This window comes from Perissodus microlepis, chromosome 10 (assembly GCF_051167445.1).
Source record: "Perissodus microlepis isolate ML-2025 ecotype Zambia chromosome 10, ASM5116744v1, whole genome shotgun sequence".
NCBI classification, from domain to species: Eukaryota; Metazoa; Chordata; class Actinopteri; order Cichliformes; family Cichlidae; genus Perissodus; species Perissodus microlepis.
In genome coordinates this window covers 12,561,012-12,577,907 of record NC_140470.1, presented here as the reverse complement: position 1 = coordinate 12,577,907, position 16,896 = coordinate 12,561,012, and the positions used below count along the sequence as shown (strand labels likewise).

Genomic DNA, 16,896 nt, shown 5'->3' with positions numbered 1-16,896 from the left:
GGCCAATTTCTCAGTTCGTCCTTGATTTCACACTCAAAAAGCTGATGGGTTTTCTGACGGGTTTTGAAAGTGCTCGAAATTTTCCTCATGTAATTTATGAAAATCTAACAAAATTGTCCCATGCACATGCGAGTGTGTGCAGCAGAAATCACAGGGGGGAACCGTTTTAATAGTTAAGTATTTCGATGCTTATTTTCAAAAAGACAACAGCCCGTGAGGATTGACTCCCGAGATGGTAAAACTCTCCCTGAATATTTGTCATGCTGATTTATCTCAATTATGCAGTCCTACTTTAGCTGACGCTGTGAATCATGAGTCATTCTCCAACATTTATTATGCCGCTTTCTATTTGTGCAGCTGAATAGGTGGAGAAGGGCAAAAGCCTTGACAAAAAAAAGAAATTAGGGGAAAAAACCCCAAAGAGGCCTGATCTTGCAGGAGATCACCGGTCAGCAGTAAGCAGGTGACAGCAGAGAGCACGAGCTAAGAGGATCTACCTTGTGGCTAATGCTGCCGGCATCCTGCCATCAGATGTGAGGAAGTCTCCACCTCCGACAGCCCTTCCTAACTGAGCACCCACAGGGAGCCTGCTGGGGTGTAGCCATGCAAAATGGCTCCAAAACAAGCGGAGTGACATAATGCTGAGTAAGACCAGGACAAAATCTGCCCGGCAACCTCGCGATATGTTTATCTGATTCTCACTGAGTGCAAAACCAGATAAAAATCGCTTTGATCAAACGGGGGTGCTTTGTGGTGCAGAGCGAATTCAAAGTAACACTTTGGCAGCATTCATGCTGTCAGGTGAGGACTGTCATCTATTTGCTGTGTGGACAAGAGAGTCACTTCAGGCATCGTGGTTTAATTCTGAGCAGGAACACGGTATGAAGCAAACCTGAAACTATGGGCTATACTGTTTCTGTTATCAGAGGAGACGGTTGATATAAACAGCAGCTGAAGGAGAGCAGGACAAATTTATGGCGTCGCCAATAAGAAACAATAGAAGCTGACAGCTCTGCATCCACATGATGCTCGCATGTACAGAGCCCAGCTCTCTTGGTTCTTGTTTGGTTCAGGAAATGAAAACGGGCCGATCGATTCAATAGTCTCCCGCGACTCTGCTCCCCTGCTACTCAACCAGGTACAGAATGAGTCCCACTGAGGAAGCCTCTCATGGGAGAGGACACATAGGGTGCTGCATTAAAACACACACACATTGTCAGGGCTGCTGAAAGCTGCCTGCTCGCTGTATGCTTTTGGTTGTGGGTATTTCATTTTCTATATATGAGGGCGGCCAAGAACAAAGTGTCAGGTTAAAGGTCGCTTTTTAGCATTTGAGAATTTATATCAAATGTGTAAAATAACCAATGTAATACATATACAAACTTCATAAAGGCAGACTAGCAAGTGGGCCCAGGCCAAAATAGACTCCATAATGTGCTCATATTCTGGATGTCATCATATACAGAACTGGAGCTGAGTCAGATAATTAGCCAATCAACTGCAGCAGATGTGAGGGCTGATTAATCATAAAGTAATGCCATGATGTAACAATTTTCTTTTTTTTTTTAAGTGCTAGAAAATTTATGGCATGCGCGCGTGTGTGTGTGTGTGTGTGTGTGTGTGAGGGGGGGGGGGGGGGGGGGGGGGTTAAATACATCTGCACTGTTTCCTAGTATCAAAAATAAATGAATTCTCAAAAGATCTTCCACCTTCACTCACATACAAGGCTCTAACTCCAAAGTTGCAGCAGGTAGACTTATTGTTATTTGTGGTGATCTGCTTAATGAAAAGCGACTGATGCCAACTGCTCCACTACTTTACCAACAGAGTGAGTTTCACAGCAGAAAACACACTTTCTGCAGAGGAGGCAGTAAACACAGCAGGTGCTTTATTTTGCTTTATTTGGCCAAGCAGAAAGCAAACTACAGACCACGAGGAGACACAAAGGATCCTGGTTACATTAGGGCTGCCATCCTCTGAAATGGCATTTTACTTCCGCGCAACTGCTCTTCTAAAATACACACACGCATTCAGATTTCTTTTTTTTTTTATAGACAGGGGCCTTTTTCACTTATCCTTTGGGCATGGCCCACACAGAGGACTGCGCTGCCTCGATACGCCGTAAGTGCGACGCAGTGGATGGCAGCAGAACAAAAAGTCATCTGCAGCTGAGTTGTATGAGCAGGCTGCATGCTGTGAGCACCATTATGCCGGTGCACTTCATGCAGACATCCTAATCGTTCGCCGCGATAAATACCTGCAAGGCTGGGGTTTCACTATACTGAACTGTCCAGCAAGAAAGTTGAGATTGTAGAAAAATATAACGCCCTCCTGTTCGGGAACACCGACACAACGCTTTAAGGTCATCGCACATCCTTCCTTTTCATCCAGTCAGGTCAAGCTGCATTTTATCATTTGAAAAAAAAGAAAAAGCCAATGTGAACCACAGTGAACACCACAGTGGATGAGCAGCCAGGCAGCTCAATGTAAATTAAATGGCCCGTCCTTTGAGTGCACTGGCTTATGTAAGCTGCTGCTGCTGCTGCTGCTGCTCGTCTTCCCTCTCGATCGGCTCTTCATCCCTGCTTTTCTCTCCCTACAGCAGCCCATCCAGCCCCTGAAACCCTGGCGTCTCATAAACACACAGCCCCATCTTAAATTAGAGAGTGCGGTGGGTAGGGTGGTGCGGAGGGCAAGGAGAGAATGGGGATGGTATGTGTGTGTGGTGAAGGTGGGGGGTTGGGGGGGGGGGGGGGGACTGACTCCTGCATCCCTCATTTTCTCTGCCACCTTGAAAACAACACCCCAATCCCGGTTGTGCTTCTCCATTCCATCATTGTCTGTGCACAATCCTCTTTATCCACACAAATCCCAGCCCACTGCAGACCGACGGCTTTTCGGTCTTTGAAAATATGTATCTGGAGCAAATCCTGATCCTCTTTTTATTTTTTTTGTTCCTGCATCTTCTTTCTTTCTGACTCTCTTTCATTCTGCGCGAGTGTCCCTCCATCAATCCCCCCCCCCGTCTCTCTGTCTCCCTCTCTTTCCTCCCTCCACCTTGCCCTCGCGGCCAGGAGCGCTTAACGGCGAAGGTTTCGCAGTGCCGCCCCGACAATGTCACAGCGCTGTTTTTTGAGACAAGCCGGCCTCGTTAACAGATCGCACAATGGAGAGACACAGGATAGATGATGAGGAGGGGGTTAGTGTTGGGAGACGGGGAGGAGGAGGAGAAGGAGGAGGGGGAGGAGGGCAGGCCCGAGATGAAATGCGACAAAGGTTGTGAGCTGGATTCAAACCTACAATGCAATGTGTAAATGGTAGATACAGCAGACCTTAGCTGGCTGAATAAAATCCATTTATAAAAAAAAAAAAAAAAAGGGGGGGGGGGGGGCAATGGCACAAAGGGCAGAGAGGAAGACAGAGGACAAGCTGCAAGATATCATGATGCCAACCCCATCATTTTACATCTCTGCTGCTCTCATACATTGTCTGTGGGCCGGATGGTTTGTCTATCAGAGCAATATGCATGCCGACACAGAGGTATGTGGCACACAGAGGGTGTGCAGATCCATCAATCTGAATTCATTATCTTCTTCTGGACGAGGACACAGGGTGGGTGTTAGCGACGGTGGTGGTGGTGGGGCGGCAGCAGTGTGAATGTAAAATCTTAATACGGAAAGAAAAGGCTTACCTCCACATTTCAGTTCTGCTCAACCCTGCCTTGTTTCATCCTGTTCCTCTCTGCCGACTCCCTCCCCTTCTCTCCCCGTGACAGCATTTTTCTGCTATCTATCTCCACGGTGAGGCTCCTTCTCCTCCTCCTCCTCCTCCCTCAGTTCCTCCTGTCTGATGTTCTCTTCCTCTCTCCAAAAATAAAATAAAACAGCAGCACACGCACGCACACTTCCCGATCTCTGTGTCTGCCGGCTCTATTCTGTTGTTAAAGTCAAGGGGCAGGTTGATTTGCGCTGTCCTCCTCCCTCTTTCTTCCTCTCGCGCTGATTCTATTCCATTCACATCACACTAAAGCCAACCCCCTCTTTCTCCTCCTCCCCTCTCTCGCTCTCTCTCGTGCACACACAGCTTCGCCCGGCCTCTCTCTCTCTCGGCCCCCCTCCTCCTCCTCTCCTTGTCAGAGAGAGGTTGAGGCAGTGGCGGACGGACAGCGGCGTCCAAGCGGAGAGCTCTGCGTTTCTTACGCTGGAATTCAAAAACCCTCCCTGGGCCATGACTGTGGTTAAAAACATTTTTTCTTGCTGATTCAAATGCCCGAAACACTCGTAAATAACGGTGTGTGACACACACGAGCAGCAGTGTGGCAGACCCGATGCTGATGCAATGTTGTACCAAGACTTTCACCTCCCAGGATTTCTCCACCTCTCTTTGACTAATTTATTGATGGAAAGCGACACTTGCGACATCAAACGCGTTCATTTAAAGTGTCACTCTCCCCCCGCCAGCGCTGAAATTTCTGCACGAGAAAGATAAAGTGCACACAACCTCAGAGGAAAAGGTGAAAATGGCAGTTGTGTGTGCTCAAGTGTGTGTGTGTGACAGAGTGTTTATTTGCAGAGGACCTCTGCGTACTCCCCAAACATGCTCAGTGTGCTGGAAGACCACAACAAACAATCAACCTCCTTAAGAACAATGAGAGCACAGGATACATAACAACACAGCTTTGGCCGTCCTCCCTCATCAGCCACTGCAGCGTCTTTAAAAGCACATACCTGTCAATTTGGGTAAACCCTTGCATGGTGCTCGCGAGAGGAGATGATGTATCACGCTGCTTAACCTGCACCGCAGCAGAGCCAAGTGTCCGGCACCATCCCCCTAATTACTGCGTGGAGTTTTGTCCCGGCCGTACCATATGTTGCAGCGTGTGTGTGTTTGTGTGCGTGTGTCGCGAGGTCAGCGGCTCTGATCTGGGGTTGGGGGCAGGGGCGGGGAGGAGTGCAGAGAGGAGAGGCCTGCGTTGTTGGTAGAGTGTGTCTTGAGGAGATAAGAACAATTAAAACAGAGTTGAGAGGAGAGAAACCAGCTTTTGTGGCAAACATTCATACCTCTTTGTGTCCTCATAAGGGGTCAGGAGGTGTTTTTGTGGAGATGCCTGCTTCCCTTTGCTTTCTGTTTGATACAGAGACACGAGCACAACAAGCCAGTGAAAGCATCGGCAGCAAGTGTCGGAGCGTGACACCAAATTTCACCAATGTCTAACAATGGAACAATCAGCGCAAAAAAGAAAGGTTAAAGTCAATTCAAGCTATAAAATAGCCTTGTGTCAGACGGGTTTAACATCGTGGATTACATCCAATTCTCATCCAATCTACACTTGAATTCCAGGTAAACATACATCTTTAAATATTTAGTTTGCAGTGATGGAGCATGATTTTTTTCAAGAAACCAAACAACCCTACAACTCTCAGTGCCGCAGTGACACCATGTGGAAATCTGTTGTTATGCTTAGTGGGATATTCCATTTTATGAGGCATGCTTGGTATAATCAAGCAGTTTGAAACAATTACAAATGATGGGAACTCCTCATCCTTCTGCATAATAATGACTCTTAAAATTCAAGCTTGTTAAAGTAAAGCCCAAACTGGCAGCTCTAATGATCCAACTGTGTATCTGAGTAAAAATAACCAGGGCCCAAAATAAACTTTTGGCCCATAAAGCACAAAAAATGTGCCAGCACTCAGACTCAGGGTGAGGAAATCTAGATGTCAGGAAGAGGATATTAGATTAGTGTGAAATTCCTGTGTCCTCCTGGGGAGTGGTGTGGCTCTGTGAGGTGGGGAGAGAAAAATTGGTGTGATGTGATGCTGATGCTGATAACTCAAACTTGACTTGCAGACATTAAAACGCCGTCAAGCCTGAGCGCCGCCAACACGCGCTTTTAAGCAGATCCATTGATCGGTCCGCTGAGGAAACGTGCTCAATAAACGAGGCCTCCTGCAGACACTGAGGTGTAATCCATTGTTACACATTTTACACATCCAGAGAGTAAACTGCAGTGCCGTGTTCAGCTGGGAAAGTGTGCGTTAGCAACATGCACCGTGCAGTCTAAAAAAAAACAAACAACATACAATTATCTCACACATGCTAGAGAGCTGCTCTTCATGCGGGTTGTTACCAAATTTGTTCCACTTGTTGTCTAACTCAGTTCCTCCGCCGCTCAAACACAATTACAGAGGTCAGGTTGCAATTACAGCTCCGCTCGAGGCTCGACCCTCCTGTGGTTTCAACTTCAAATGTCGCACAGGTGAGGGGTTCACAATACTGCCCCCTGGTGATCAAGCTTTATACTGAAACTCCGTGAAAATATTCTAAACCGTTTTTAATGTCTAATATGTTTACATTAAAAGAAGAATTGATAAATTGACTGTAGTGAACATGATGTGTGCAGCGGTTATGTATAAAATCAAAAATGACCTGTTTTGCATCTGTTTTCCTCATTGCACCTACACTGTAATCAGTCGTCTTCTTTGTTTGGTCACATAAAACATGCTTATGTTATATTTGTTACCATTTCTGTTGCCCTCTTGGCCAGATCTCCATTGAAAAAGACATTTTTATGAATGAGTATATAAAAGTCACTTTGTCAAAAACTGACTGCAGCTTCGATCTTGTGACAGGAATGTTCATTCTGGCCCAAGGACTGGATTCCATTCATGAGAAATATTTTTTGACATATTATAGGCCAACAAGTCCTTTATAACAGTTTCAATTCCTGCATTTTTTTTTTTTTTTGGCACATACTTGAAATCACTTTTTGGCACCGGCTACAAATCGGGCTTGTATATGGTTCACGGACCACCTGCACCCCTTTTGATGACAGAGCCAACCTATTAAAACAACTGCATAAACTTTACTGCGGAAAACTGGACTAATTAATAATTAATTAATAACAATTACGGCAATTTCTTCACCCTCTGTAAAGCATCTATTGGGCTGTATGGCACCTTTTGACAACCGGATCTCAAAGCTGGATAGCTTGTTTCACATTCCTGGTGCAGTATTAATTTCTTGCCAAACTGCATATTCTGACATGAACTGCATTCATTTTACGTAAAAATGTATGTAATTTAATTTTACATACAAACTAACTCAATTTTGAACACCCTCTTTATGCACTGTGTCCACTGGGAATTTGTTACATTCATTTACACAGCTTAACCTGTCCACACAGATGAAAGTGGCTCTCAGACCAGACTAAACACAATAAAGACGCGTTGTTTTTATCAATTCAGCCAGCTTTTCTTTTCTTTTTATATCAAACGTTCTGAAGTGTTCCACATAAAGATATACTAAATCATTTCAACATCCTTTTCTGACATGTAAACATAAAACACAAAACTGAAGGTAAGATATCACTTTTAGGTCTTTTTTTTTTTTTTTTTTTTTTTTTTTTTTTTATACATTGTGCAGCTTGTTAGATAACATTGAGTAAAAAAGAAAGACGACTGTACATGAAATTTACATTCCTTAAAGTTCAACATGGCTTCTGTCATCAGTATGTAGACACGGCAAATATACGTTTAAATCAAGAGGGAGTTGATATGCTTGAGTGATGAAAAAAAGAAAAAGAAATATTGGCCTGAATGATCACAAACCAAGAACATATATAACTGCACAAACGTGTAACATAACTGATGCCTAGTTCTGAGTTTTATGTAATAAATAATGCAAAAGTTTTGGGCTGTTCACATTTATAAGTGAGCCTAGTAAAGTGACACTAAAAACAGCCTGATGCATTATAATTATTATTAGCTAAGAAACATTAATATTCAGGCACTCGAAGAAAAACTTACCCCCCCCCCCCCCAAAAAAAAAGTCTTAATGTACAATTTCCCTCTTTAAACTCTCAAAATAAACATCTGCCTTAGTCACAGGGAGAGTATAAAAGTATCCACAGTCTGATTTTAGTTCCTAGTAACAACTATTCAATCTTTTATACCCAGGAAGAGGCTTTAGAGGTCCTGAAGCCTTGAAAAAAAAAAAAAAAAACCTTTGAAAAACCTTCAAAGTAGAAAAAAGTAAATTTTGGAGTGTTGTTCAGGCATTAGTTTTGTTTCTTAATTATGACTCTAGTGAACTTTGTTGGAATACGAATGATCCTAATGACAACATTTTTACATGGCAGATGAGAGGGTGTGGCCACAGTGGTAGTCAGGGGAACAGCAACAACAACAAGAAGAGCAAATAAATGTACTTGGTGAGTTTTACAAAATGTGGACTAACAGATGAAGCAGTTCTATAGGATTTAAAATCACGTGTATAAAAACAACCTTTCAGTGATTTGTGCGTTTGTCATTTTACACTGATAGACAGTCACCTTTTTGTCATTTTTAATGCACTGTTTTGATCATAAACAGGATCTTTTACACAGTAGAAGGTGTGTTGTGTTTTTGGCGGTGTTACCGTTAACCAGTCTCTCCCTCTGCCCAGGTTTGACAGCCTTTTAGATTCACGATATAGAATGAACGTTTAACAAAACAATTCATGTTCACTGTTTATCGAAGAGAAGTCCTGGGTTCTTGATGAGAAAGCCGAGGGAAAACCTTGATCTGATCCACCGTTTGCGTCGGGTGTCTGCTGTCCTGGTTCTGGCGTCATTCAGCAACCAACTCTACCACTTCCCCCTTTTGCTCCAGTCCTTTGGAGTGAAGTGAAGGCATTTAGGATCTATGCGCAGGTGCCGCTTCTGCATGGCTCTCTCGTGTCCCTCCACAATGTCCTCTGACAGAGTCAGAATGTACTGACCCTGCATTCAAGAAACCAAAGTCAGTACACATCATTTTATCAGCTCATTTGAAAAGGTGCTGATGCTCCACTGCTTTCAACTTCTTCAACTCACAAAACAGAGCCTTAAATATTTAAGGTGCGGCTGCAGTGTCGTAGCAACACCTCCCGCTCTGGGAGTGTTACTGCTTTTCCTCATAAAGCCATTAAATTAGGGCTTTTGCACTTTGAAAGCCACAAAAGGAGTATTAAAAAACAAAAAAACTGCTACAATGAGGCAAACCCACGAGTAATGATTACTGCTGCGAGAGACTGGCATGTGGTATACTCAAGCTGAGCTGAGACAAAGTCACCACCTGGATTTAAAATCAATGTTTACAAAACAACAGCGTTTTTACACTGTAATGACCAATAGAAAGTCCAGGCTTTAACCCTATGGAGAATCTTTGGAATGTGCAGTCTTTTTGTGCTGTTGATAAGACGTCTGGCTCTCAAAACAAAATCTTGAGATTATCATTACTTCAAATATATGACTGATGTGGTGTTAACCGTTTAGCTTTTTAACTCCAAATAATTAACATTGTTAGTGGTTTGGCTAATGATCGTGCAATTTTAGGAAGCGATTTACATGTCACGCATCGCTTTGCAGCTGCCGAATGGTCTCACATTCAAGGCCTAGGTAACGCTCGAATGTTTTTATTGCCAGATCATACATGAATCGACAGTATTGTTCAATCTCACTGGTAGTTGCTTCAGTCGTTTCATGGGAAGTTGAGAAAAATCATCTGTGGTCCCGCCCACTTCCCCGTGATCAGTGTTGATTTAGCCCATATATGCGTGAAGTCACAGCTCGCCGTTTAGTTTCTACTATTTTTTTTTTGATCTTCAAAGCTCGCCGAACGAACATTCAACCTCTTTCATTTGGTTAAGGAGAAAAAAGACTTCTAAGTGACGAATCAATGAGCAGCAGTGTACCCAGCTGAACGGGTGCTAGAATTCTGCTTACCTCTAGAAAAAACATTTCCCATCTGTGTGTTATTCAAATTAAAAATTCAAGGCTTCAGAGTTTGGGTCTTTAGCATTTCAAATCTAATTAAACATGTATTTTCAAGCAAAGTGTAAACAGTTAATTTACAGTTGGTGCTCATCTCTCACCTTGTAATAGTTGATTAGGTTGAGGTACTGAAGTGTTGAAATAACATCTTCTTTCTTTACACTTGTGATCTCACTGATCTCACTGCAAGTACAAAGACGACACATTTCAGCTCCAAACATGCATCTATAAACATTTTTTATAGCTCATATAAGATCCAGAATATTTGCTTACTTGATGGTGATCTGTGGTCTTTCGCCATTGTCTGGTTTAAGGTCCATAAGGATTTCCAAGATGGTCTGGGACCAGTAAGAGCGATAGGACAAGAGACCGAGATCAGAAAGCGGCTTTTCGGGAGTTCCCGTCTTCCCTTCTACTTTGGACAGCTCATAACCTGGCAGACACAAACAGATGTTTACAAGAGGTGACACGAAGACAGAAATGTTTATAACTTAAAAAACTGGCTGATGATACGACACTTACTGAACTCAATGAGCAGTTTGCCGTAACCTCTTCGCTGGTAGGGAGGCAAGGTGAGGATGCAGGCAACGTTGTAATCTTCAGTTGATTCCTTTTCCTGCACAAAGGGAAGAAAAATAATGATAAGCTTTGGAAACTCCTGCTTACATAGAGGCATATTTCCTGTTATGAGTGCACTATCACAGTGTGGAAAAAATTCTCTGCCTTATCTGTGCACCTTAGAGAAGTAGCCCACTATATGGAAGCCTTTGGAGTCGTACTCTGTCATTACGTAGAAGAGGAAAGGGTCTGTGTCGTAATACAACGTCTTGTGGTCGAGGAAACACTTTGCGAGTAAACACAGGTTCTGGGAATAGTTCTGGAAAAATATAAAAATATGTATTAACCACAAATAAACAACAATAAATATCTGGTAAATAAAAAAAGAAAGAAAGAAAAGAAGCATCACATCACTAACTTTGTTTTTCCTGCCGTCGATCTCAAAGAATGAGATGGTGCCTTTGCGGTAGATCTCATTGCCTGGAGGATGCCTTAGATTACATTTGGTCTGAAAAAAGAAAGAAATAAAAAATAAACCTAACAACACAAGCAATGTCAAACAATCCAAGAAGCACAGATTTCAGGTGTAAGCTGTTAACATAACCAAGGTTTAGAGAACAAAAGTCTTACCAAATGCCTCTGAAGACACTTGAGGCTTTTGAGGTACTTGAGACAGAATTCACAGAGGTAGAGGATGGGCAGCGAGGTGAGTTCCTGTGGGTATGGAGAGAAGTACCAAGGCTTCAGTCTGTGCCGTCCCAGCTCTATACACTCAATGTTCTTCATCCGGGTGACGATGTCGTCATGGCTGCGATCGGACACTAAACTGCCGGTCATGCGGGGTGCAGAGGGAATGCCATCTGAGCTGTCCTGGGAATCCTGGTGGTACAAAATGTGAACATTACACAGATGACACACTTATGCAGCAGTTATTCTCAAGTGCTTCAAATGTGTTTGAACAAAAAGCTGATTGATCACAGATTTCTTTAAAAACAACAAAAAAAAGGTAATATGATTAATCAGAGTACATGTTTAGTCCAGAAAGACTAAACTTGGGTCTGAGGTAAGCAGCACCTCTGATTTATTGGACCCACTAAGGCACAGTTGAATTTGGAAAGCAACACACAATCAACGGGCAATAATAGGAAATTAAACAGACCTCTGGTGGTGGTAGAAAGACACTGGCACTTTGAGGCTTGTTATACTGCAAAACCTTTATCATCTAGCAGAAAAAGACACAAAAACACAGGCTTTAGGAAACTAAAAAGGGGAATAAAATGATTCTTATTGACACTGAACAGGTTAAGGGCCAGACAGTGAATTAAGAGTGGGGTAAAGAACAAACACAAACATTCATCTCATGTGGATTTGACAGATTTGTTAATGTTTATGAAGAACCTAATGGCCACTGTCATCACCGCTGATGTGAGAGCGCTGCAGGTTGGCATAAAACATGAGAGTACAGCAGCGTACATGTAGCTTGATGGAGAAAACAGAGCATCCCGGGTTACACTAAACCCTCAAAAGCAGCAAACGCTGAAAATGTTTTGTCAAACAACGTTTTTGAGACACAAAATTACAATTACAGGCTCCTGGTAAAATGTGGTGCCAGGATTCTTGGTCAGATTCATTTAAATAGGATAGTTTTGTTTTTTTAAAGAGCCACACATCAACTCAAACATAGACCCACACAGGAGAATCAATGAAATGCTCATTGAATATTTTAAAAAGCTACAGAATTTAGCCAGAGCTGATGCTGAAAAATAAAAATATATGAAAGCACAACATACAGTCCTCAATATTTGCCAGCATATAATATGTTATTGTGCCCATTAGCTAGAATGAAATGTATGACAAAGTAATCAAACAACCTAAATATAAATAAATAAAGAGCAAGTTCTTTTTCAAGAGGGTCGTTAAGCCAACAAGCCATAACTAAATAGCTGCAAATGTAATTCCCTGCTTTAAACACCACAATAAACATGAGCTAAGAACACATCTATACATAAAAACACACTAATGAATTGTTTTGTGGTGGTCAGAAGGGAAACAGTGGGTGACAAATGAAAAGGGAAACACACACACACATACATACATACATACATATATATATATATATATATATATATATATATATATATATATATATATATATATATATATATATATATATATATATATATAAATAAAAAGGGTAAAGAAAGGGGGAAGTTAAAGAATGACAAAGCAATCTTTAAAAAAACCAAAACATTTTCATCATTATGATTGCACGTGGGGTTTATAAACAAATACATGAGAGCAATAATTTATCACATTTGAATCCTGTGCAGTGATGTTGACATTTTATATGGGTACAAAGTTTTTTGGGGGGATAGCGATTACTCTTTTCCTTGTTTTCTGTCGTATATGCACACCTTTACAGATGTGGATGGTCAGAATAAATTTGGCCAGAGTTCAAAAGGTCAACATATGTACAAGTAATTGCTGTAAGGCAAAAGCTCACACTCTGCTTCAGCCAGTTTTTCTACTCTTAAATCCACGTGATGAGAGCGGCATTCCTAAGGATATCCATGAATTAGTCATCACGGAGACCTCGTCCACCTGCTGCTCAAACATTTTTTTTGCAAGGAGCAGCCAATCAAAAGAAAGCGGACTTAAACGGAGGAGAAACAAGGCTAATAATTCTCATTCCAGACAGAGGATGAACTCAGGGGCTGCACCAGGGCCCCATACAGGATAAGTAAGCATTATTTTGAACTGTGAATCATGCAAAGCTACTTTTAAAAAGTCCAAGAATTAAAATATGGTGCTGGAAATAAGCACAATAGGTCCCCATAATAAAACAAATATGTCCTATTACAACAGTATAGACCTTGTGCAAGAACCGTGCACCAGTCTGAATGAATGTCACCAGCTGCACCGGAGAATGCTCCAGTGAGCAGACTGTGACGCTTTGCAAAATGCATTCTAATACAACTCCACAAAACCCAACACAGACAGACTCTTAACAAATTCAAAAAACGAAGCGAATAACACGACCACAAACATGCAGTAAATCAAGGTAACGTACCTCGTCAGTTCCCCCACAATTAGCTTTTCTTTTCCTCCCAGGTGGAGCGGGGATGAGTCGTCGGGCGTTGCCATTCTGTTGTGAGTAGGACATTAAAAGATATTCATTAGCAAATAGAAGAAAGGAAAAAAAACAAAAGAGAGAGAATTTAAGAGGATTTTCTTTACCGTTGTGAGCTCATGGTCTTCACGGGACTTAAAGGTGGGCGTCTCTCTCACGGCAGGAAAAACAGCTGCCTGAGTGGCTTCAGCTGAACTTGGCAGGGAGGGCACAGGGATGACCGGGGGTACCTGAGGAGCCACGGGGGCAGGCTCTACTTTCCTCTTCTGCAGCAAACAAACAGTGTTAGAGATTCAGCTTTAAGATTGAATACAAACAAACCAAACAAAGGTGAATTTGATGGGATTTTTTTTTCATGTCAACTTGATCAGAGGCTTGATTAAAAGCCGGGGACTCCATTTGTATTCAATGAAGAGTGACATCTTGATATCAAGATGCTTTTTCAGACAGAACTAAGACTGTGCATCTTTAATAGCCACAGCAAATCAATTTATTTCTCCAAATCTCAGATAATTTGCAGGTTAACCAATGTAAATACACCCCATTAAACCTGGTATTAAATGTGATGGCAGCAGATGGGCTTCACTTCCTATTACAAATCTTCATTTGGATACACTCTATATTAAACGTTACTTTACCTTATAGCTCTACATTAACAGTGGGATCATCACACAAGAATCACATTGACACCAGGTTTAAAAAGGTCTCAGTAATTTGTGGAGTGGGTGAATTCTACTTGTACCGGCGTGGGGAGGGTTTTGCCTCTGGAAGGAGCTGTGGCAGTTTGTACGTTGAGATCTAGACTCTTCCTCTGAATTGAACGGAAAGGAAGAGAAGGAAGCGGGTTAACACTGGGATAATTCATGTTAACCCTCAGGTTAATACTGAGGAATTCAATTCACACAAAATCCGACTAAAGGTTTAATCATAAAACGAGAGTTTCACCGTTTGAGTGGCATGTGTTTGATAAAGAAGTATTAACACAGAAATGTAAGACTGAAAAAAGAGGATATTGATATTTTGTTAAAAACAGGGTCCTCTATAACATGATGCCCTTTTATTTATCTATATTTTTATTGTTATTATGGCTGCATTTCCTGTGGGTAGACTGTTACAAATCAGTGCTCAAGCAGCATAAAGCACACTGCAGCTTATTAAAGTGACCATGGAAAGCTTATACCATGCATCAATGGAAGTGAACAGCAACAAACATGAAATTTACCATCATGCAGGTTTTTCTATAAAATGAATAAAAACCAGACAACACAGAAATTAAGACTGACATCATTTCTTAATACTGTGAGAATTATAATTACATTGCTTTAAATGACACGTGGACTCCTTACCACTTCTCTCTCTCTCTCTCTTTCTCTCTCTCTGTCTCTCTCTCTTTCTCTCTCTCTCTCCGGAGAACTAGGACGGGAACCTGAAAGACCGTTCTTGGTTGGTGTTTTAGCATCTTTCTTGGGGAACTGAAGCTTCTTCATGTCCAGCCTTTCTGTTGTGACCCACTCATCCAGACGTTTGTTGACTTAAACACACAGACAAAGAGAGAGAGAGTGGTGATTTGATGTGTGAAGATATTTAGCTCATAGCATGACAGGAAAAGGTGGGTGAAAAATAAAAAATAAAATCAAAAGCTATGTGTACAAAGCTATAATTCCAAATTGATCCAAATAAGACAAAAAAAAAAAAAATCAATGAATTACTAAATAAATACAAATCTGCTTTGCAATCTTTGATAATAACTTAATAAACAAACCTTAAAAGGTGTAATTAACCTTGGTGTATGTTGACTAAACTGGGGCTGTGAATCAAATCTTGAGAAAAACCAAGACGACTGACACAAAATATACTCACAGTCAATGTAGTGAACATAGTAGAGCTTTCTGCCAGAAACTTCCTTCACACTCAGGATTTCAGCCAGTGCTGTACAAAGCAGAGATGTCACATTTTATCTGAACTGTACTCAAATGAAGACAATCGTTGTGATGCTTTTCTATGAAACACTGTAGCTTTAACACACTTAACATTAAATACACAGGCATGTGATAAAAGTTACTGTTTACATTCCAATGCTAAAAATAAACCAAAGGTGCACAAAATCTACTTTAATGTGAGATTTTAACTGTCCTATAATGTAATTATTTATGCTGAGGTATCAGGATTATAAAGTCTAAGTGCAATGCCCAATTAAATTTGGTTTAAATACCATTTGTGCTTTGATTTTTTTTTTTTTTTGTTGTTGTTAAAAAGGAATGTGTTAAGAAAGATTACTATGGACCAAACTGAGTGCCAAGAGAGTAAGAGAGATAACCTGATAAATTCGCTCTCAAATTTGTAAACATCACTGATGCCACCTGCATTTAGTACTTTTTTTCTATAAAACGTGAAACTATGTAAAATTAAGAACTGGCAATTTAATTTCCGAGGGAGTGGCAGCAGTTTTCTTAAGTCTTCCAATTTAATTCATTCACACTTTACAGCAGCATGCACCATCCGTGGCCATGGTGTTTACAGCGCTTTAACTGGAGGCCGGGGCTTCTGGTAACAACAGCTGAGCTGAGCTCCTTAGCATTAGCTTAGCATATAAAAAAAACGGACAATACTTACGCCATTCGTCTTCGTGTTCTTGGTTTTTACGAAGAACCGGGAGGCGACAGCCCTCCACAATCTCGACCTGTAAATAACAACACATTTATTTATACTCTGAAACCGGTCAATGTGCCTATATTAACATTATATCTTTCTTAAGCCTACCGACGATGAGTTGTCCGCCATTTTCGTCATCTGTGCGAGGAGGAGCGGGGTGTTGTGGGAAAATGCCGGTCCACAGCAAAGATGAAATATACGGCAAGATGAAACTTCCAGAAGGAGCCGCGGAAAACCAACTCGGAAGCTAAGCGAGGGGGTGTTTCTGAGTCGATTCACTTGGCATAAAAGTGTGAAAACTAAAGGTAAAATACATTTTTTAAACTTTATTTTTTGTTAAGTAACTGAAACCAATGGAGGATTGTTTCCACCTCTAAAAAACTAGTCAAAGCTAGTCAAAAGTTTATTTATCTCAAAATTTCGACTTAATACCGGGAAGTCCCCCCCCCCCTCAGTTTTGAGTTATTTTCTCAGAAGTTTTGTGAGTCAAAGTTTTGAGATGATAACCTATAATTTGGACTAATGGACTGCTATTTATTTATTTATTTATTAGTGGAAAAAGAAAACTACTATAGGATCATAACATCTACCAAAAAGCTAACCAAAATAACATAATAATTTTTTAATAGTTAGTTTTTGTCAATTTGGTTACATTTGTCAACATAACTGGCATTAACCGGTATGTCTACTGATACGGGGCTATCATTATGACTGAAAGCCACATGTCCGTATCAGAACATTGTACTGATCTTAAATAATCACA

The 16,896-nt window shown here is 41.3% G+C and overlaps 2 protein-coding genes across 6 annotated transcripts in view; both read right to left on the bottom strand.

Annotated features, from left to right (window-relative positions):
- sipa1 (signal-induced proliferation-associated 1) overlaps positions 1-4,032 on the bottom strand; it is a 36,403-nt gene extending 32,371 nt beyond the window's left edge. For both annotated transcript variants that reach the window (XM_084942114.1, XM_084942118.1), the window contains exon 1: positions 3,692-4,032. The gene's annotated coding sequence lies outside the window, so the exon portion shown is untranslated. The remainder of the gene's footprint in view (positions 1-3,691) is intronic.
- A 3,216-nt stretch (positions 4,033-7,248) lies between these two features.
- Positions 7,249-16,327, bottom strand: LOC146378934 (histone acetyltransferase KAT5-like). 4 transcript variants are annotated; one of them, XM_084942104.1, is made up of 15 exons: positions 16,242-16,327; positions 16,095-16,161; positions 15,342-15,410; positions 14,828-15,012; positions 14,218-14,292; positions 13,589-13,747; positions 13,422-13,496; positions 11,511-11,573; positions 10,982-11,230; positions 10,770-10,859; positions 10,530-10,670; positions 10,316-10,409; positions 10,067-10,226; positions 9,895-9,976; positions 7,249-8,761 (listed from the first exon to the last, which is right to left on the bottom strand). In XM_084942104.1, the coding sequence occupies exons 1-15, from the start codon at positions 16,269-16,271 to the stop codon at positions 8,627-8,629; spliced, it is 1,674 nt and encodes a 557-aa protein (XP_084798230.1). In that variant the 5' UTR covers positions 16,272-16,327; the 3' UTR covers positions 7,249-8,626. The 4 variants fall into 4 exon arrangements, with proteins under 4 accessions (XP_084798230.1, XP_084798231.1, XP_084798232.1 ...); XM_084942105.1 differs by having other exon boundaries at positions 14,224-14,292; XM_084942106.1 differs by lacking the exon at positions 14,218-14,292.
- Between the last annotated feature and the right edge of the window lie 569 nt (positions 16,328-16,896).

Excerpts from the sequence above, each read along its gene's own strand:
- LOC146378934 (XM_084942104.1), bottom strand. The coding sequence starts at position 16,271 with ATGACGAAAATGGCGGACAACTCATCGTCG. Across the intron at positions 10,860-10,981 it reads AGTGTCTTCAGAGGCATTTG|ACCAAATGTAATCTAAGGCA; the intron begins GTAAGACTTTTG and ends TTCTTTTTTCAG. Across the intron at positions 8,762-9,894 it reads ACCTAATCAACTATTACAAG|GGTCAGTACATTCTGACTCT; the intron begins GTGAGAGATGAG and ends TCTTGAATGCAG.